This window comes from Sphaerodactylus townsendi, linkage group LG05 (genome assembly GCF_021028975.2).
Source record: "Sphaerodactylus townsendi isolate TG3544 linkage group LG05, MPM_Stown_v2.3, whole genome shotgun sequence".
NCBI classification, from domain to species: Eukaryota; Metazoa; Chordata; class Lepidosauria; order Squamata; family Sphaerodactylidae; genus Sphaerodactylus; species Sphaerodactylus townsendi.
This window is the reverse complement of record NC_059429.1, coordinates 111,889,420-111,910,769: the sequence shown is the minus strand read 5'-3', so window position 1 is coordinate 111,910,769 and position 21,350 is coordinate 111,889,420. Positions and strand designations below refer to the sequence as shown.

General features: G+C 43.4%; 1 protein-coding gene across 4 annotated transcripts in view; it reads right to left on the bottom strand.

Moving 5' to 3' along the window:
- Positions 1 to 21,350, bottom strand: part of EYA2 (EYA transcriptional coactivator and phosphatase 2) — a 162,953-nt gene that overhangs the window by 99,975 nt on the left and 41,628 nt on the right. For all 4 annotated transcript variants that reach the window (XM_048496798.1, XM_048496797.1, XM_048496796.1 and 1 more), the window contains exon 2: positions 2,310 to 2,419. In XM_048496798.1, the coding sequence (XP_048352755.1) occupies positions 2,310 to 2,409 (100 nt within the window). In that variant the 5' untranslated portion in view covers positions 2,410 to 2,419. The remainder of the gene's footprint in view (positions 1 to 2,309; positions 2,420 to 21,350) is intronic.

Here is a 21,350-nt window from a genome sequence, read left to right as displayed (position 1 = left end):
CACAGCAAACAGTTACTGGAATTGTACTAGCAAGAATTAGTTAAATGGCATCATTTGTCAATAATTTTAAAAACAGATTCAAAACATTTCTTCTTTCATTTGGACAGTATGAAAAAGACTGGAGGGGGGGGGAGAAAGAAGATGGGAATGGCGGCGGGGGGAGGGGGGAGAAGGCGGATAAATTTCCATCCGTTAACCTCAACCGCCAAAAGAATGTGAGTGAGAGAGAGTGTATTAAACAAATGTTCAGCAGCGATTGCAACAGCATCTGTTTTCTGGGTGTTTTTTTAAAAGGCATGGAGTTCCACTCCCAACATGTAAGTAAGTAGCTGCTTTAGCATAATCATGCAATACTGCAAACGGGGATATTCTTGAGTACTTTGTTCTCAATCAAAAAATCACTGCCCTAGTCATAAAACACAGAGTTTTCTCCTTTTCTCCCCTATAACTTTTTTTTAACAAAATGTTAAAATATAAAAGAATCATTATCCATGGACACATCCACCCCCAACTCAGAGACTTAACTCTTACAGACAGGAAGGAATTGAAAGATAGAGGGGAAAGAGTTATGGTTTCTACTGGAAGCAAGTAGACTTCGTGAGTACACATGCTATCAGGTTGTTAAAGGTATTTTTACCATCTTCTCTAAAGGTAAACTAAGGACAGTGTTGTATAGTGGTTAGAGTGTCAGACTAGGATCTGGGATAACCTGGCTTGAATCCTTACTCTTCCATGGAATCTTGTTGGTGACCTTGGGACAATCACACACATTTAGTCTGACCCACCTCATAGGATTGTGAGAATAAAATGAAGAACAAGGGATGATGCAAGCTGCTTTGGAGTCAGCATGGTGTAGTGGTTAAGAGAGATGTATTCTAATCTAGAAAACTGGGTTTGATTCCCCACTCCTCCACATGAGTGGCAGAGTCTTATCTGGTGAACCAGATTTGCTTTCCCACTCCTACATTCTTGCTGGGTGATCTTGGCCTAGTCACAGTTCTTCAGAACTCTCAGTCCCACCTACCTCATAAAGTATCTGTCATGGGGGGAGTTTGTAAGCCCCTTTGAGTCTCCTTATAGGAGAGAAAATGTCTTCTTCACATTGAGGAGAAAGCTTTGGTATAAATTAATAAATAAATTGCCAGGGACAGGTTTTTGAAGAATCAGTACTGTCCAGAGGTGGGATCCAGCAGGTTCTCATAGGTTCCCGAGAGTAGGTTACTAATTATTTGTGTGTGCTGAGAGGGGGTTACTAATTGGTGATTTTGCCATGTGATTTTTGTCTTAGTTACGCCCCTCCTCCGCTCTCAGCAGTAGCGTGCAGAACTTGAAGCAGTCTAGCAGGAGGTGCACCGGTGTGCATGGCAGCCTGCGCCTGTGTGCATTCGTTTCCCGCCCAAGGACCGGCGCAGCGGCTGCATCCTTGACACAGCCCCGCCCAGCAATGCCCCGCCCCCAGAATGCCTGGTCACGCCCCCATTGTGCCCCGCCCAGCCCCATTGGCGCTATGCCACTGTTTGAATCCCACCACCATGGGAACCTGTTACTAAAATTTTTGGATCCCACCACGGGTACTGTCCCCATGCAAATGTGTCAATTAGACCATATACACTTGTGAATCCTACGGTTCTACAAGAACTCAGATGAAGAAAAAGCATTTTACACGCATATTTCCATTTTAGGTTTAGACATAAGGTATCAAGGAACCTATTAGCCATTGCAGGTAGGGAAACAAGGAAGAAAACACCACAGTCTGCAATATCCATGGTCAGATCCATATTGAAAATCAGGCTCATTATCACAAACTGTTCTAACATCACCGAAATCTCCATCTTCAGCCATATTCTACCCCTCAGATGTGAACAACCAAAACAGCACTGTGAAAAATCAGACTAATGGTCTATCTTAGCCTGACACTGACAACCACGAATGAAAGTATTCTGGTATTTGGGCAGAGTTCTCCCTCCCCACAATTCACTGTCAGATATAGTTAACTTTCAAGAGCAAATATAGTCAGTATGGACAGGAGGGGAGAGTAAACCCAGGGCCTCATACATCTCAAGAACATACTCCATCAGTAGGTTATAGACCTTCACATTTTTTAAAAAAAAATCACTGAAAATCATCACTAGAAAAACAATTACCAGGAAATAGATATGCTTGATGCATTAAGAAAACAGACCCCCCCCCCAAAAAACCCCATAATTCATACAAACTTAGGCCTTGAATGCCTTCGCAAGGTAGACACACACACCCCGACAGAAAGGCACCTGAAACTAACCAACTATGACCAAGAACTGCCGACTTACCTTCTGGAACCGTGGCATAAGTGTTAGAAAGGTTAAGCTTCAGACTCTCGGATTGTTCTCTATTTACAGTCACACTGGGTGACGTCACGAGATCTAGCATTTCCTTACACCTGGAGGAAAAAAGAAAGAAAGAAAGAAAAAGAAACCCAGTTAATTTATTCATTAATTATGCACCCTCAATAATGATTCCCCTTTTTTTCCCTAGGAGTACAAATATTAAAGCTGATTACCTAAACCCTGGCTTCATATAAATTCCACATAAACAACATTTGCGAGAAAAGTTTTTGTCAAAGGAAAAATACGGAATTAAAAATCAAACAGTTGCTTCCCTTGGAGATTAAACCCACCTGATTAAAATCCCCCCCCCCCTCATTTTGGATTTTGCCATCAGAACGTTAAATTCATGTATCTATTAAATGCCACTGATGGCAAACACCACCTATTCAGTATTAGCCTCACTGTCCTAAATGGGACATCAAAGAAGCCTGTGTGAAAGGAAAGTCTGCAAAAAAATGGAAGTCAAAGGCTCTGGACAGCATTAAACTGCTGTAGAAGATTTAAAAGGCTTTACATAAGATGTTTTTTGAGGAGGGGGGCCAATTTAGGACAACCCTGTAGGATTTTCAAGGCAAGAGACGTTCAGAGATTATTTGCCATTGCCTGCCTCTGCTCAGCAATTCTGGACTTCTTGGTGGCCTCTCATCCAAGTACAAATCAGGGCTGACACTGTTCTATTTCCAAGAGCAGATGACAACAGGCTAGCCTGGGCTACCAAGGTCATGGTTTATATGGGATAGACCCAAAGTAATTCTCATGGCTGCAATCCTGCCTTTAACTTCAGGACTGCCACTGAACACATTAAGGTCTAGGTCTGTAGACTCCACATGTCTGTGATCAGGATACACAGAAGAGACTTCTAAAGTTACCTAATTTGGAATAAACCATACCCTTTGCCAATGAGAACTCTCCCATACTCTTAAGCAGCAGTGGTGTAGTGGTTAAGAGCAGGTGCACTCTAATCCGGAGGAACTGGGTTTGATTCCCTGCTCTGCCGCTTGAGCTGTGGAGGCTTATCTGGGGAATTCAGATTAGACTGTACACTCCAACACTTGCCAGCTGGGTGACCTTGGGCTAGTCACAGTTCTTCAGAGCTCTCTCAGCCCCACAACCTCACAGGGTGTTTGTTGTGAGGGGGGAAGGGAAAGCAGTTTGTACAGGGACATAGGTATAGATTTTTTTATGGGGAGGGTTGGGGCGGGACCACGCCCCCACCTGCCCCGGGGGTGTGGTCATGCTTCCCCAAGCCCCATCTCCAGCCTCAGAGCTTATAAAAGCAGCTCTCCGAGGCTGGGGATGGCAGATGCCCCTGCCCCGCCCTCTCCTGCCCCCCCACCAACTGGGCTCCCAGCTGGCAGCCGGCATCCCCTTCTGCCCTCCCCTCTGGGCAGAGGTGTAGCTAGGGAAAATAGAGCCTGGTGCAAAATCTGAGTTTTGCGCCCCGCTCCTCGGGCGGCCACTGTGATGCTGGTATTCACCCCAAACAGCATCACTTTCAATGATGTTTAAACTAGAGACCCCAATTCTCCTTTTAAATCCACCTTAAAAGGAGAATCTGGGGTCCCCAGTTAAAACAACATTGAAAGTGATGCTGTATTGGGGTGGATTCTCCCCCACCCTGAAACAGCATAACTTTCAATGTTTAAACTGGGGACCTCAGATTCTCCCTTTAAATCCATGCTGAAGGGGGTGATTTTAAAAGGAGAATCTGGGGAAATTTGGGGTGTGCCTGCTGTCAGGGGTGCAATTGTTAAGCTAGCATCACCAAACTTTCAGAGTATCTTTAGGAGACTCTCCTAATGATACCATCCAGGTTTGGTGAAGTTTGGTTCGGGGGTTCAAGGTTATGGACCCTCAAAGTGTAGCCCCCTCTTCTATTAGCTCCCATTGGAAACAATAGGGGATGGGGCACCCTCTTTGGAAGTCCATAGCTTTGGACCCCCTTGACCAAACTTCACAAAACTTTGGTGGTATCAGTAAGAGATGCTCCTTATGATACCTCCCAGGTTTGGTGGAATGTGGTTCAGGGGGTCCAAAGTTATGGACCCTCAAAGGTGTAGCCCCTATCTTCTATTAGCTCCCATTGAAAACAATGGGGGATGGGGGACCCCCTTTGAGAGCCCATAACTTTGGATACCCTGAACCAAACCTCACCAAACCTGGGTAGAATCATCAGGAGAGTCTCCCAAAAACTCCCTGAAAGTTTGGTGCTGCTAGCATAAAAACTGCATTCCCTGCATTCCCTACAGGCCAGAAACCAAATAAAACTAAAAAATACAAAAAACCCACAAACGGGGGGGGGGGGGGGGGCTTCGGACATGTAGGGGAGGTTGAACCCAAGAACCCCCCCTTACCTATGTCCTTCAGTTTGTAAGCCACTTTGAGTCTCCTTACAGGAGAGAAAGGGGGGATATAAAACCAACTCTTCTTCTTCTTAACTGTCAGTGTCAATAATTACCCCATTATCACACTGGTTCTAAAAGTTACCCTTAATGGTCACTCCTCAATATTTTTAAAGCAGTCCAGTTTACTCTGGCCAAGCAAAAAAGTTTTGATGGAGAGGACAGCTGGAAAGCTGGCTGCCACAGCAATGCAGGTGATTTAACTCAAAATAAAATATTATGTAGTGTTAACAGCAAACATCGGAAGCAGTGAACAAAAGCATAGCAGAAAAACGTCAGCCAAATTTGGAGCACTGATGACACAAATATGGCTGTAGTATTTTTTTTAATCAACTGACTGGCACTTTCAGAGGTATGTCACAGTAAGATATGTCATGGAGAGGAACACATCTTACCGTGACATCCTCAAAACTGAGCAAAACATTAGGAGCAAAAACAACCAGACCACAGCCACACAGCCCAGAAAACCCACAACAGTCAACTACTGTATCTGCTTTTAGCATAAGTTTTAGGAACTACTAAATGCACATACAATCTGTATAGTTTACACTTAATTTTTCTATAGAAATACACTGAGTAATTCCCATGTACAACTGAATGTGCAATTCAAACAGCACATTTATCCAGGTATTGATCCCTGGTTTCATTTGCACTGGGTGTTTCATACAAACAGGTAACCACATGTACATGCAAGCTGCATGCATGTTCACTGAAATATAAGGATGGGCTAATATGTAACATTTAATTTACAGACCAAGAAACACTGGCTCTGATCTTAAAACTACTCTAACTCTGATCATATTCAAACACCACTGGTTCTGATCTTACAAGTATATTGCACTGTTGCGGTTACCACCAGCAAAGAGCACTCATTCTGTATGTACTAACAGGCACTCTGTTATTACTCTACATTCTCCAGGCTGAGTATGGTACTGAAAGTAAATTGAATGGCTGAATTCTAACAGACTTAACAGTAGATGTCACGTAGCTACACACAGACATACTAAATACTATTGCTTTGTCAAATATCCAGTGTAGCAACAGACTTGAACCCGATGCAAGCTGTTTAGGAAAAAATCTAGATGTGCATCTTCAGCCCCCCCCAATCCCACTCTTTCCTGCCCCCCTTCTCACAGCTGTATAGAGCAGATTGCACCATTTGTTACTCCTGTCGTCACTCCATGTCCCCGGAGGCTACGAACATTAAGGCAAAGCATGACTCTGCTTTTAAAGGAGTGCTCTGCAGCAGTGTCAGGGAGCAGATCTTAGGAGATGACAGCTGGACAACAGGGAAAGCCAGGGGGGGCGGAGAGCGACTTCAAAAGGCCCCCACCACTGCCGGACAGATTAAAAGCATATGGAAGGTTCCAAGTCGGGGCCTGAACCAGCTCACCTTTCTATTTACCCCCTACACGCTTTTGTTCAGCTACCTAGGCTGCAGACAACTACCTCCTCAGAGATAAAGATCTAACATTCAGGAGCCTAAAGGTAACAGATGGCACAGAGGACAGAGAGAACTGTCCCTCACTCAAGTTCTCAGGATTATGTGGGGAGTGGAGTCGGAGAGACAGGTCATGCTTTGCAGTTTTGAAATAGATTTAGAGGTCCATAATTTATTTACACTTGTTATCCTGCATGGTTGGACTTTGTCCAGGGACCTTCCGGAAGGTTTGGGAAAGACAAAAAACAGAGTGGGGTGGGGAATCAAAGAATATATTTCCTGTCTGGAGGATTTCCCTTCAATTTTTTATTTAAAAAATGGAAAATTTGAGGAGTTTTGCAACATACTCCTCCATCAATAGTACAATATTATGTGAGAACTTATAAATGAGGGGATGCAAAAAAACCATTAAAATAATTTTTAAAATGCAATCTACGGTAAAGCAATAAAAGAAGCTTAGCTTTGATAATGATTGGAAGCATGTGATAACCATTGGAAGCATGTGATCCCCTACCTCCCCATCATGACAATTAACAAAATCTAATACAAACCTGTAATTAGCTCCCCACTCCAAAACCTATACAAGTAGCATGAAAGACCTCACCCCTTAGAACATCGGCATAAAGCCAAACACCATTCAGTTGCCACTGAAACCAAAGCCACATTCAGGCAAGCATGCCTTATCTGAGTATGTGGAAGAGAGACGCAGGGGAGCCAAATGGACTTCCCAGGGCAAATGGTTTGAGGGGGGTGGCTCTACTATCACCCACCATGGTTTATATGGTGACAGAAAACAATGAGGGATCTCAAAACTTAATCTCAAAATAGGAGGAAGAAGAAGAAGAAGAAGAAGAAGAAGAAGAGGAAGAGGAAGAGGAAGAGGAAGAGGAAGAAGAAGAAGAAGAGGAGGAGGAGGAGGAGGAGGAGTAGTTTGGATTTATATCCCCCCTTTCTCTCCTGTAGGAGACTCAAAGGGCTTAAAATCTCCTTGCCCTTCCCTCTTCACAACAAACACCCTGTGAGGTGGGTGGGGCTGAGAGAGCTCCGAAAAGCTGCGACTAGTCCAAGGTCACCCAGCTGGCATGTGTGGGAGTGCACAGGCTAATCTGAATTCCCCAGATAAGCCTCCACAGCTCAAGCAGCAGAGCGGGGAATCTAACCCGGTTCCGCCAGATTAGAATGCACCGGATCTTAACCACTACGCCACTGCTGCTCCTTCAGGAGGTTTATATGGGTGGAGGCAGTCTTAAGTATGTCCCAGCTCCATTTAGAGTCTGGAAGATAATATGTAACAGTAGAAGAAACCAAAACTCCCATTTCAGCATTACTTCCGTAAAACTCTCCTCCAATAACACATTTCAAAGAAAGCACAGCTGAGAATCACCTTGGCCGCCGTTGCTGCCCCTTTTCATTGGCAGCCCCCCTTATGGTACCGGGGCCCGCTTTGGGGGATTCTTTGAGGTGCTTGTGTTGGGAGATGGGGTCTGGTGCCAATATATAATCAGTCAAAACTGTGATGTGGAAAGTCACAATGTGGGAGGGACAACTGCAGTTATCACCACAATATCTGTATCCCACCTTTCCCTCCAGAAGATATCTGAGGCATACATGGACTTATCCTTTTTAAAAAAATTCTCATAATAATCCTCTAAGATTACAGAGACAGACTGGTCCAACACCAGGAGGTTTCACTGACTATGAACAATTTTGAACTAAGATACCCACAGTCATATGTTTATTACAGTAGTTTATTACAGTACAGTACAGTAAATGTGTACTAGATCAGGATGTTCTCAAACATGTAAGGCCTGAGAACACTTTGGGAATTTTAAGAATACTGAGTAGCCACCACCAAATGGCAGCCGTGAGGGGCTCAGATAACCACCAAATGGCTGTCATAATGGCTGTGTCCAACTGAAAATAATGAGAGCTTCCTGCCAAGCCTCCTTCTGTCATAAAGATAGCTCGGTATGGGTTGGTCCTGCTAACAGAAAAGTGATGCCTTCTGGACATCTCTGAAGGACCTACTACTTTAGGAAAGAAAGAAGCAGGCACCAAAAAAACACATCAGCAGGCAGCACATTTGGGATTGCTGCAGGGACGTAGGTATAGATTTTTTATGGGGGGGGGGTTGGAGGTGGGGCCACACTCCCAACTGCTCCTAGGGCATGGCCACGTCTCCCCAAGCCCCGCCCCTGGCCTAGCGCTTATAAAAGCAGCTTTCCAAGGCCGGTGATGGCAGACTCCCCCGCCCTGCCCTACCCTGCCCCCCACCAGCTGGGCTCCCAGCTGGCAGCTGGCAGTTCCTTCTGCCCTTCCCTTTGGGCAGAGGCATAGAGGGAAAATGGAGCCCGGTGCAAAATCTGAGCCCCCCCCCCCGGGTAGTGGCTGTGATGCTGGAATCCACCCCCAAACAGCATCACTTTCAATGGTGTTTAAACTAGAGAGCCCAAATTCTCCTTTTAAGTCTACCTTAAAGGGAGAATCTGGGGTCCCCAGTTAAACAACATTGAAAGTGATGCTGTTTTGGGGTGGATTATCCCCCACCGTGAAACAGCATCACTTTCAATGTGGCATAGTGGTTAAGAGCAGGTGCGCCCAGTGCATGACGCACCCCCCCCCCCGTCCCCTTGGCGCTCCACCACTGCTTTCATCTTCTGTGACCAAAGCATGAAAGCCTCAGCTTAGTCATTTCAGCTTACAGGAACAGTTCAGGCTTGATTGGATCTAGAACCTAATCATTTGCTTTTGGCAGTCCATGGAATCCCTAAAACCCTCTTCCAACATCACTGATTTGTTTCTCCCATTTGATCTTAGTGCAGATTCCACTTCACTTTCTAAAACTGTAGGTTCTTCTTCAAAAGATTCTTCTTGGACAGAATCTATCCTCTCTTCAGTTTTTCTATACTGCTGATGTTTTTAGGGCCTCTAACTAGCCACCACTATAAAACTATAAAACTTTGGTTGTGAGGCAGTTCATACATATTTGGAATAAACAGATGAAGTGTTAATAAAATACCCAGAACAATGAACTATCATGTTTTCTGCTCATTTCTTCTTGATATTCCCCTTCTCCCTGCAGTCTCCATCCAGCCTGAGCTTTGTCCAGTGACCCCCCAAAATAACCTTTTCTGGGGTCAAAAGGAGCTGGCTTTCTCTGTTTTGATAGAACAAAAATTGTTAGGATCCAGCCCTTTGCCTCCAAGTCAGTTTCTTATGATTTTCCTTCAAAGCCCTGGGCATGCTGCTGCATGTGGCCACAGTAGGAAACATAAAGAAGGAAAAGAGAAAGAAACGGAGGTGGCGGTTGAGTGCTCTGAAATGATAGATTGCAATGTGAAATCAGAGATCCATTAGCAGAAGGCAAAAACAGAAACACCCATTAAATGCTGTGGCTGGGAAAGTCAGTCCAAGAATGAACTTCAGAGATTTGCTAATACGGAACAGAGAACAGGTATATAAATTTAAAGCGGTAGGTACGAGCACATCCCATAGCAAACAATTATATGTCTGTAGCTAATTGAATTCAGATGCACTCTGCTATCTAGTTTCATTTAGATTCACAAAGCTATATAATTTATATGCAAGTACAAAGTCATTAGCCTCTGGCTCTAGAATTATGTATTGAGGTAACTGGTCCCAGGTCACACAGCAAGTTAACAGCAGAGCTGGAAAATTAAACCCCCGAGTCCCAACTCCATGTCCCCTCATACAAACATTTTTCATTTTATATGGAATAATAGCAGGACTAATAAAAACAATTGGCCTGTATCCTACCACTCCATTCAGCAAAATCTGAGGTCATTTCCACCCTAAGCAGCATTCTTCGGCAGAAGAGCTGCTCAAGTTGCAGAAAGATTCCTTAGGCTGGAGGTGGCCTCAGACTTTGGTCAGCGGTGTAGTAGGATACGGGCCCGACTGTTTTTCATCAGAGGTCAAGCAACATAGAAGATTCAGTAAACAATTGGCATTGCACTAAAATACAGATCAAACTGGGGTGCAACTGATATTATTTTTCACTCCTACCGTGTTTCCCTGAAAATAAGACAGTGTCTTATATTAATTTTTGCTCCCAAAGATGCACTATGTCTTATTTTCAGGGGATGTCTTATATTTCTGTGTTCTGTTCGTCAGGCATGCTTCCAAACAAAAACTTTGCTACGTCTTACTTTTGGGGGATGCCTTATATTTCGCACTTCAGCAAAACCTCTACTACGTCTTATTTTCCAGGGATGTCTTATATTTGGGGAAACAGGATAGCCCGATCTCACCAGATCTCAAAAGCTAAGCAGGGCCACCCTTGGTCAGAATTTAGATGAAGACCACTAGAAGTCCAGGAATGCTGGGTGAAGGTAGGCAATGACATCTCTTGCCTTGAAGAAGGGTTGGTTTTTATATCCTGCTTTTCTGTACCAAATGGAGTCTCAAAGCAGGTTACAATCACCTTCTCCCCCTGCCCCTCCCCTGGCCACCTCGTAAGGCAGGTGAGACTGAGAGAGTTTTGAGAGAACTGTGACTAATCCTGTTATACCTCTACTGAATTCAGAAATGATGTAATGGGTAAAGTTTGGCCTGTTGAAGTTTGGCCTGTTACACAGGCACTAGCGTCAAAGGAAGGGGAAAGAAATTGACTTGCATTTGCAGTCAGGCTAAATGTTTTACAGATTTGCCACTTATGCTCCACAAGGTAGAATGGTGTTTGGCACTTAAGTAGGAGACAGAATCAAGAGTTGTTGTTGGAATCTTACAGCCTTAATCTTCAGTAACGAGCTGGGGGTCTGAGGTGAGTTGAAGACACCAACCTGATATGTTTCAAGTTGCTATAGAGTCACCTTTGCATGGCTTTCTGGAACGACCTGCTATTACTGTATTTGTGCAAAGAGCAAGGGCACAATCCCTCCTATCCCCCCTTCATGTATCCTAAAAGGAACAGGAGAATGGTTAGGTAATTTCATTTACTGGTGAAAAAATTAATTCATGGCTGTGACCCTTGTCTTGAGTAAAGGTTAGAGTGCTGAACTAGAAGACCCAGGTATGAATCCTCACTCTGCAATGAGTGACCACTGGCCAGCCTCAAACTCTCAGACTATCTTCCTCGCAAAGTTAATTCTGAGGATAAAATGGAAGACAGGAGAACAATGTAATCCAATTTGGGTCTCCAGTGGGGAGAAATGTGAGGTATAAATGAAAACAAACTAAGTATAGTATATGGGCTGTTGTGGGTTTTCCTGGCTGTGAGGCAGTGGTCTGGAAGTTTTTGCTCCTTTTGCCTGCATCTATGGCTGGAATCTTCAGAGGTTTGTCATGGTAAGATGTGTTTGTGGCATACATCTTACCATCACGTATCTCTGAAGACACCAACCATAGATGCAGGAGAAAACCCACAACAGCCCATAGATTCCAGTCACAAAAGCCTTCAACAAAACTACAGTATACCTCTTGGTGCTTGGCTTGTGTTTCCTGTCCCCCATACTGTACCCTGGCCTCAACACTGGTAAGACTGAACTCTGGCTCCCTCTCTTCCTATGATGTGCATTACTCTGTTCTGCCACCATCCTACAGGGGCCCTTTCCCCACTTACCTTAAGCCGTGCACTACTCTCCTCAAGTAGCGCGGGGTCCCCCGGCACTCCCCACTACAGGGGCAGCGACAACGCAGCCGCCCCGACGCTGCCGCTCTCGCGCCCCCTCAGCGCGCGTCATGCCTGACGCTCCTCGAAACAGTGCCTTTTGATGACCCTGCACAGAGCACGGGGGCGTGGGGACGCCCGGGCGCCCGCCAGAGATGACGCGCGCTGAGAGTAGGTGCGATCATATCCCGGAGTTTAATCTAAGGATATGTCTCCATCTTGTCGATTGAGTTGCCATATACCTATCCCAATTGGGTTTGCAATTGTGTTTGCAAGGGTCTGAAATTGTTCCCAATTGGGTTTGCAAGGGTCTGAAAAAGCCTGGACAAAAAATGCACCAGGCGGTCAGAAGATGTAGCCTTACAGATCATGTGAAGTAATGCTTCTCTCAAGATTCAGTCATGTTTCAATCGAAGCTTAAAGCACTAATATAAAATCTTGAACAATAGTAAAACACTGCTGAATGTCTTGCTTATTAAGACTAACCTAGTAATTTCACTGACAATGGGAAAAGCTTTTGATTTTTTAAATAAAAACCAAGCCAATAAAAAGTCAGTAAATGAATTCTGAACCACTTTTTCCATTCAAACTCTTATGTTGACATAAATGTTCCAATACCATTGGGATCCCAGAGCACCTCAAACTGGAAGCAGAGTTTCTTTGTAAACATATTTTTAGTCATTCTGATGTAAAAACAACCAATTTAAACATTTCTTTAAAACCTCAATTCTCAGTCTTTATACTAGCTTCTCCGCCAAGATCTGGCCAGGATGTTTTCCAAAATGGAAAGTTTTGCAGCTGCTTTATTTTTCTGTGGAAAATTATCCATTCCTAAAGGCTAGTTGTTTCATAAAATTAAACTATGAATGGATGCCACTGCCAGTATAATATCCTCCTAGGAATTGTGTGAAAGAACACACATATGTTTTATTGATCTGTAAACTGGGTGAGAGGGGAAAGGGAAAAAAACTACAAATACACATAATATAAACTAAACATCAAATTATGAATTTTGTTGAAATGGATGGGAAGATCCACTGAACATCATGCACTATTCTTCAGTTGTGCTAAACTTCATATCAACAGTTTTCAGTGCCTTTGGTTTACTGTTGTGACATTTCCCCAAGTATTATTGTAATAAAATTCCCCACATAAATTTTTGAATTTTCTTGAACACTTTTGCCTAATCAAATTTTTCATTCTGTTTGTTGCCATAAAATGTGGTACTTAAAATATTTGCTCCCTCCACCTCCCGGCTGGGTTTCAGGAAGCCCAGGCAGCCGGAGGCGGAGGGAGCTCCTTATTTGGGCAATGACATCAGGGGGAGTCACCCTCCAAATAAGGAGCTCCCTCCACCTCCCCACAGGCTGTGCTTCCTCAAACGCAGCAGGGAGGTGGAGGGAGCTCCTTATTTGGGCAGTGACTCCCCCTGATGTCACTGCCCAAATAAGGAGCTCCCTCCACCTCCAGACTGAGTTTGAGGAAGCCCAGCCTTCCAGGAGGTGGAGGGAGCTCCTTATTTGGGCAATGACATCAGGGGGAGTCACTGCCCAAATAAGGAGCTCCCTCTGCCTCCCGGCTTCCCACCTTCGGCTTATACGCCTGTCAATACGTGTCCCCAGGTTTTGCTAGTAAAATTAGGTGCCTCGGCTTATACACGAGTCGGCTTATACACGAGTTTATACGGTACATTGAGAGGTGGTTTGCCACAGCCTCCCTCCCTGTTATTCCTTGTTGGACTCCCATACATATGTTAACCAGGACCAACCTTGCTTCGCTTCCAAGATCTATCCAGATCAGGGCAATACTTATTTAGAATGATGGATAAGCTTCCAGGAAAAAAACCCCCTGTCAATTCAATTTTTTCTGGAAAATCCAAATCATTGCCAATTTAATGCGGCATATTTCAGAGACAATTCAGAGGCTTCAGGCCAAAATGCTAGAGCTGAATGCTTGATTTAATAGCTGTATCATCTAAAATTTGACTGAGGGAGACAAATTTCTTTGCTATTTTCTGAAGCCATTTTTGGCAATGGTAGGTTACTGGACTGGAAAACAACAAAGCCAAACAAACACTGTTTAAGTTGATTCACTGCCTGCATACTAATTCCTATTCTTTGGTTCAGCTATAAACAGAGTAACTTAGAGGCAGGGTCTGTAGGACAAAATGTTTAAAATTGTTTTGTTTTTGCTTTGCTGCTTTAAGCATGATCTGCTTTTAATTACACATTTCATGACTTTTACCTCTCCAGTCTCACAAACTGAAAAGGGCTGCTTGGCGAAAATTAATCGCTTCATACCGAAGTTTTTATTCTAAGCAATTGTAACATTTTGCCTGAACTGATCCAGAAAGATCAAGCGCACAAAGCCCATTCTGTTCTTTGGTGGATGTCATCCTTTGAAGTAGCCACTCAAAGAGCAAGAAGAAAACAAAACATAAGAATATGCCAGCTCAGCATGGAATTATTGTGCAGTGTTTCCTCCCACAAAAAGGATACACGACTGAACATTAGTTTAAAACAACAATGGAAAATGATCCAAGAAGGTAACTCATGGTAGAAAACAGCAATTGGGGGTGGGGGTGGGATCCTGACTGTCTTAGATTTCAGTGCCTATTCATTGAAGACTGGACTTACTAGTGGATCAATTTGTTGTTGCCATCTTTAGAAATTGCAGTGATATGGACTATAGTTTTAATGTGTTTATTTGCCTGCTGCATTTTATATTGAATTTTGTGTTATATTATTACCGGTATGTGTGTTAGTCACCCTGAGCCCGGCTTCAGCTGGGAAAGGGTTAGACAGCAAGCCAAATAAATAAATAAATAAATAATCCATCCAAAGACGATGAGCACAGGACACCATTTCACCAACTTGGGCTGCATCCACATATCGCTAGATACTGGGTAATTACCATGCTACATTAATTAATTGCAACTAGACATTGTTACTCCCATGCTACAGACTTCTCTGTGACTCACATGCCAGGCTACTCTATTCAGATGGCCTCACCTTTTCACCTCACAGTATATATACTCCACTTCCTACCATCAGTTCCTCTGAAGATGCCAGCCACAGATGCAGGCGAAACGTCAGGACAGAATGCTGGTAGAACACGACCATACAGCCCGGAAACCACATAGCACCCCAGTGATTCCCGCCATGAAAGCCTTCGACAATACATTGCAACTAGACTGTCTTCAAATAGGACTGACAACTCTGGCTTGATAGATTCCTAGAGATTTGGGGGCAGTGCCTGGGAAGTCTTGTGTTTGAGAGGGGGAAGAATGTGATGCCAAAGAGCCCAGGGTCTGATCTCTGTAGTCTGGAAATCAGTTGCAATTCTAGGAGATCTCCAGGCCCCGTCTGGAAGTTAGCAACCCTAGCTAGGGTTGCCAAGCTCTGGGTTGGGAAATTCCTGGAGATTCGGAGAAGAACCTGGGAAGAGCGGGCTTTGTGGAGGGGAGCGATCTCAGTAGGGTATAAAGGCACAGAGTCCAAAGTAGCCCTTTTCTCCAGAGGAACTGATCTCTGTAGTCTGGAGATCAGCTGTAATTCTAGGAAATGTCCAGACTCCATCTAGATGTTGGCAAACCTAATTTGCATGCATCATGGCCACCCCTTGAATAATATCTGAAAACTGACCAGTGATACCAGCAAGCAAAGAACTTAGAGTCCTCGTGGTCCAAAGACCAAAGTAGTTTTAAAGCCTGTGTGTAGATCACAGTACCTTTTAAAGGAAACATACTGATATAACACATGAAGTTCTCATTTACCATTAGTCCATCTCATTCAAAATGGTCTTTTCTAACTTAAAGCAGGGACTCAGAAAGATAAAGGACGGCCTGTACCAAGATCTTCCTTTAGTCATTTAACTGGAAATGCCAAATACTAAACTTAAGACCTTCTTCAAGAAATGCAGGCACTCTTCCACTGTGCCATTATTCCCCCTATGGTGACAACTGCATGCTTCTTGAATGCCTGCTATCTCACATTTGCAGACACAGAAGTTTCATTTTCCCCGAAAAGATCTGCCAAGGATATGTACATGAAGGGAACACATCTCTGTACATGCGCAGAGGAGACGTGCAAACCTATGCCACAGCAAACATTGATACAAGTACAGCAAATACACAAGTACAGCAAATACACTGACAATGTAAACCAGTTTTCAAAAGCTTCTTCAGAAGTCAGAACTTTTCCGCCTTTCCAAGCCCTAACTGGAGTTGATGTTTCTATTACAAGTCTGGCAGTGTATCAGTGTCAGCAAAATGATTTTTCCCCCAAGGTGACCTTCCAGGCACAGTTCCTCAGACTGTTTATACTTCCCAAGCACAAAATGTCTTCTGCTGACATGATCAAACATAGGGCTGCATTAGACTTGCTGATGTGATAACTCTTTTGATAGTGCTAGGTACAAGCCTTAAGATAAGCAGTAGGCTCCTTTTAAGCTAGCCAGTAGGAAAGAAAAGGGAGATAGAAGGGAAAGAATATCTTAACACAAAGACCCGCAAAGGCAACAACAATGTAAATGGCAACTGATAAGCCAACATGGTGTAGTGGCTGTAGTGTCAGACTAGGTTTGAGTTTCCACCCTACCATGAAAGTTCACTGGGTAACCTTGGATGAATCTCTCCCTCTCAAGTTCAGTGAGTAATAACTGTAGTAATAACTGCAAAGCCTGGATAGTTCCAGGTTAGGAGCTAAGCAGGATCAACCCTAGCAAGTATTTGGATGAGAGATCTCCAGGGAATCCCAGGGTTGTGATGCAGACGTAGGCAAACGCAAATCACCTCAGAACATCTCTTGCCTTGAAAACCCCACCAGGGTCATGGTAAGTTGGATGAGACTTGATGGCAAAGAACCCGACACAAAAGTGCAAAAACCCTGAAAGAGGCCAGCATTTTTATTATTACTTCAGAATAAATTGAATTAAGAAGAAATAATAAATGCAGTTGGAAGACCGAGAGTAAATAAATTATTCTTATATTATTGCTAATTACATGGTTGGAAAAATCCATTCCAAATGGAGCAAATTTTCACTGTTCTTCTAAGACAGAGTAAAAAGATGAATGTGTGATAATTTTATAAACTCTGTTCACCAACACTACAAAAAGAAAATGTGTTTAATTTCTTCCCTCTAAAAGCTGCAATTAGTAACTCAATCATAGAACAGTCTCCAATTTTTAATACCACATTTTATCTGAGCCTGTTTCTGTTGATGGGATGCTAATTGCCAATAGAGTCCTGACTTCTTTGTGACAGCGGATATCTGAAGATTCTCATGGTACAATGAACATTCTTTTCTTCTATCTGCTTATTTTAAAATCTGGCCTTTTACTTGTTTTCTTAAAGCTTGATAGGTAAGATATGGATTCCATGGCAACAAGAACATTTGGCTGGTGACGTTTTCTACCCAGTCTTCAGCCTCAGCACTATTTCCAATTCAAACTCTACGGGTAGCGGCATGTTGAACATTTCAGTGATTTTCCAATCAGTTACAGTGTTCAAGAGACAGACAAAACACACGCCCAAGATGAAATCATGTATGGCTACTACATGTAGCAAACTGTGACCTAAACTTTCTAAACAACATATAGGAAATAAAGCAGCTATTTGCTTTGCTACGCAAGCAACAACAAAAAATGTCAAAATGACTCAAACATCAGGCTTAAGATGCTATGCTTCACCTGGTTCCAAGCAGCAAATCAAACTATTCAGAAAGTTTAGTTAGTGGTGATGATTAAGAAAGAGACAGCCACAGGAAAAACACAAACCACGTTGACTGGGCAATTATCTCCATCCATCATTATGAACAGAATTCAGTTTTTGGGATGCCAGCAACCATCCCACATTTAAACCATCTGTAATGACCGGTTCAGCATTCTCCCCTAATGCAATTTGCAGGTAGGCTTTGCAAACCAAGCTCTTGCATTCAAAATGTACCCAGAAGATAACTCCCTTTCCCCCCTAAGCCCAGTAGCCAGACCTGCTACTGTGTGAGCAGACTCCCCCCCCCCCACACCCTAACTGGTGTGGAGGTGAGGACAAAGATTTGCAAAATGTATGTAATGTCAAGGACAGCTTTACCCCAGTTTCAGGTCTCCAAATCTCTTTGTAATGGAAGTTAATATAAGCAACTGTAACACTGGAAAGTTATGACTTAAGAGAACCGTTTTCAGCAGTGCCTGAATGCAATTCACCATTCCTCAAGACAATTGATGTCTACCCCTCCCTTGTAAAGGATAAAATTACAAAGCTGTCCAAAACACACTAGACTTGTTTTTGCAAGAAAAGGAACAAAAATTTCTACAACCAAAGCCACAGAACTCAAAATTTTGCTATGGCAACCACACATTCTTCATTGAGGCCTCCTTTTGGAATCTTGTGCGGACACTTTTTATGGCAAAAATAATGAACAAGTCCATATCTCATTTTGTGATCCAGAACTGGATACTCATAGCAACACAAAGAATAAATTTACAAAAAACATATACAAAGCATCCTTCTCCCTGGACCTCAAAGACAATTAAGCAGCTCTAAACTTTTTTTTTTTTAAAGAAGAGAATATCGTTTGGAGAAAGATCAAAACTTTCTGCTTATTCTCTGCTTCTGTCATACTGTATAAATGCCAAGTTAGTTATCAAAACAGGATTCTGAAAACTTGTTTGCTCTTCTCTTTTTACAAGGTCCTATTTCAAGTCTGTGCTAAATAGATTATCTTGATAGATCTCCCTTCTAGCCTCCAGAAGAAAAATAAAATTCCATGGAAAGAAACAAAAACTGCACTTTTGCTTAATTTAATCAGGTTGAAGAAGTCACTTTTTTGTGGCACACAATTTGGATGCCTGTGTTTGAAGCAAATACAACCTAGGTTGCATCCAACCATAATTTTTGTTAATCAAAAAGGGAGCATGGAGTCCCCTTTGATCACCTCAAAAACATTGAGAGTCATAGGATTTGCATGTACAAAAGACATGTGGAATGAAGTCTGTAACAAACAGGTAGAATTAGGAGAGACTGCATGAAAAAGCTGGCTACATCCAACCAATTCTTCACCCCTTATTAGACATGTTACAGTGAACACACATATACCCCGCCTGTACCTGCATACGTCTATTTGTAGTAAGAGCCAGTGAATGTTCACCTTACAAATGAAACCAGGGACTAGTATGTGGATATAGGAAGAATTTCAATCACAGGTTCAGCTCTAAATGTGTTGGAATATAACACAGAAATGACCGAATGTGAATTCAGAGACTGATCCGGTGCTCACTGTACACAGACCGTATGTACATTCACTGTAAATTGTGAACAGCCCTTTCCGGTCTACTTTAGAACACAAGACATCTTGTGTTATAACGTGCCAAGGCTCCATACAACTAACAGCCAGACAGTGCCTCTAGGATCAGGTTACTTTTCCACAGTTATGCTCCCTTACAGGTTGCATGACATACAGGTTGCCCCTGTGCCATGGAGAGAAATGCATCTCGCCATGATATACCACTGAAGATGCCCGCCATAGATGTAGGCAAAACGTTAGGAGCAAAAAATACCGGACCACAGCCACACAGCCTGGAATACCCACAACAGCCAGGATGCCTCTGAGGACAGCAGGCAGACAGCCTTATTTAGGGATTTCAATGGAGCTGACAGCCTTCTAAGGACACCTCCCCATTGGATCAAGAAGGGGACTTACTCAGAGACTAAGCGTTCCCCAAAATACATTAACTAGAGCAAGTCAACTTGTCTGACTTGATTCCCAAAATGATCATGATTTGGATCAGCATTTCAAGTCCACTTTCTGACTGCTTGGGAAAAGGGGGTCCTATTTATCCTGTTTATTGAGGTCTACCATATATCCCATTAATTCGAAATAAACTTAGAGAAGGTTACAGCATCACAGAAGCTGAATGTCTAATCAAAAAGTTCATATTCTAAATTAAAATATTCCCTTATTACACCTGGCAAATTTGGTTATACCCACATGAGTGTTCAACCAGTACCCACTCAGTTGCAACCGAATCATAACCAGAAAGTTAACACCTGTTTCCTTCCACTCTTCTTAACTCTCTTACTATAGTGCCAACTGAACCTATTTTTTTCTGCAGAGCTGCAGTGATATAAAATAAAAGGGCATATTTTATATTCTGATTTCCTCTGCATTCTGGAGCCCAGCATTTTAGAAGAATGGATTTTTGATGACGCATGGTAGGGTTGGTTAACAAACACCTAAACCAGTGATGGCGAACCTTTTCGAGACCAAGTGCCCAAATTGCAACCCAAACCCCACTTATTTATCGCAAAGTGCCAACCCGGCAATTTAACCTGAATGCTGAGGTTTTAGTTTAGAAAAAAACCGGTTGGCTCCCTCTTCCTCTGCCCCACCCACAGGGGCCAGCCTGCTCTAGCTTCCAGCAAGTCCCGCATGCACTGCTCTGTGCCCCTCTAGCATCTCTGCCTCCTCTAGCATCTCTGCCCCCCCCCCTCGGGCAGCAGCCACCCGGAGCACAGGCACCAGGCCCGCCAGCCAAGTCCTCCCTGTTCACCGCAGTGATCGCATGTTGTGCTCAGTGGCCCAGGCCAGCCTAGATGTGTGCGTGTGTGTGTGTGTGGGGGTGATTTTCCACCCCCCACATGACGAACTCTTCATGTGCCCACAGAGAGGGCTCCGAGTGCCACCTCTGGCACCCGTGCCATAGGTTCGCCATCACTGACCTAAATACTAAAGACCTTAAAGGTAGACTACAGAAAGTCTAAGCAAATTTGTTCCTTTAAAAAATTGTTAGTACAATTTTATTAACTATGTTACAGGCCGTGCAATATCATCTGTTTCCAGCTGTGCATTCCATCCAGGTGTTTTGGACTGAATGCTTGTAAACTCAACAATAGCAATGGGTCTTAATTTATTTCTTTTCGTATTCTGCTGCAGGAGGGGGAAATGGAAGGTTTCTTAGCACCAAGAGAAAAGAAGAATGCGTAACTCAGTGAATGAGGCCCATTAGCTACAACAAATGCCAAAGTGAAACATTTTCCAGGAAGCTTGATGCTGAAATATTTTCTACCCTAGGGAAAGGAGGCTTGCTTGTGGGGGATGATCTTGATCTCTCCAGATAGATTGCTTATGATTGTTGTGGGTTTGAACATATGTAGAGTTACCTATAAAACGTTATGCCAGCCACTGTCTGAAGAATAGCTGTCAGTTCATAGGACACACTGGGCCATTTCTTATTGTGGACACCACAAAAGTGTGTGGGGAGGGGGGCGGGCTAAGGTTTTTTCTCCCTTTTAAAGAAAAAATAATCTTCCAGGGTAGCTTCAATGTTTGTCTGTTTAACTATTCCGTTTCCTGCTTTTAAATGAAACGCAAAAAGTGCTTCAGGATTGGGCAGGAAAGTCTCTTGATAAGATAATTACAGAATAAATACTTTGAACGGACAACTTCAGCTTCAAACTAACCACCAGTTTTTAAGAGGTACATTTGGTTTGAATGCAGAGAGCGGGTATCCAGGA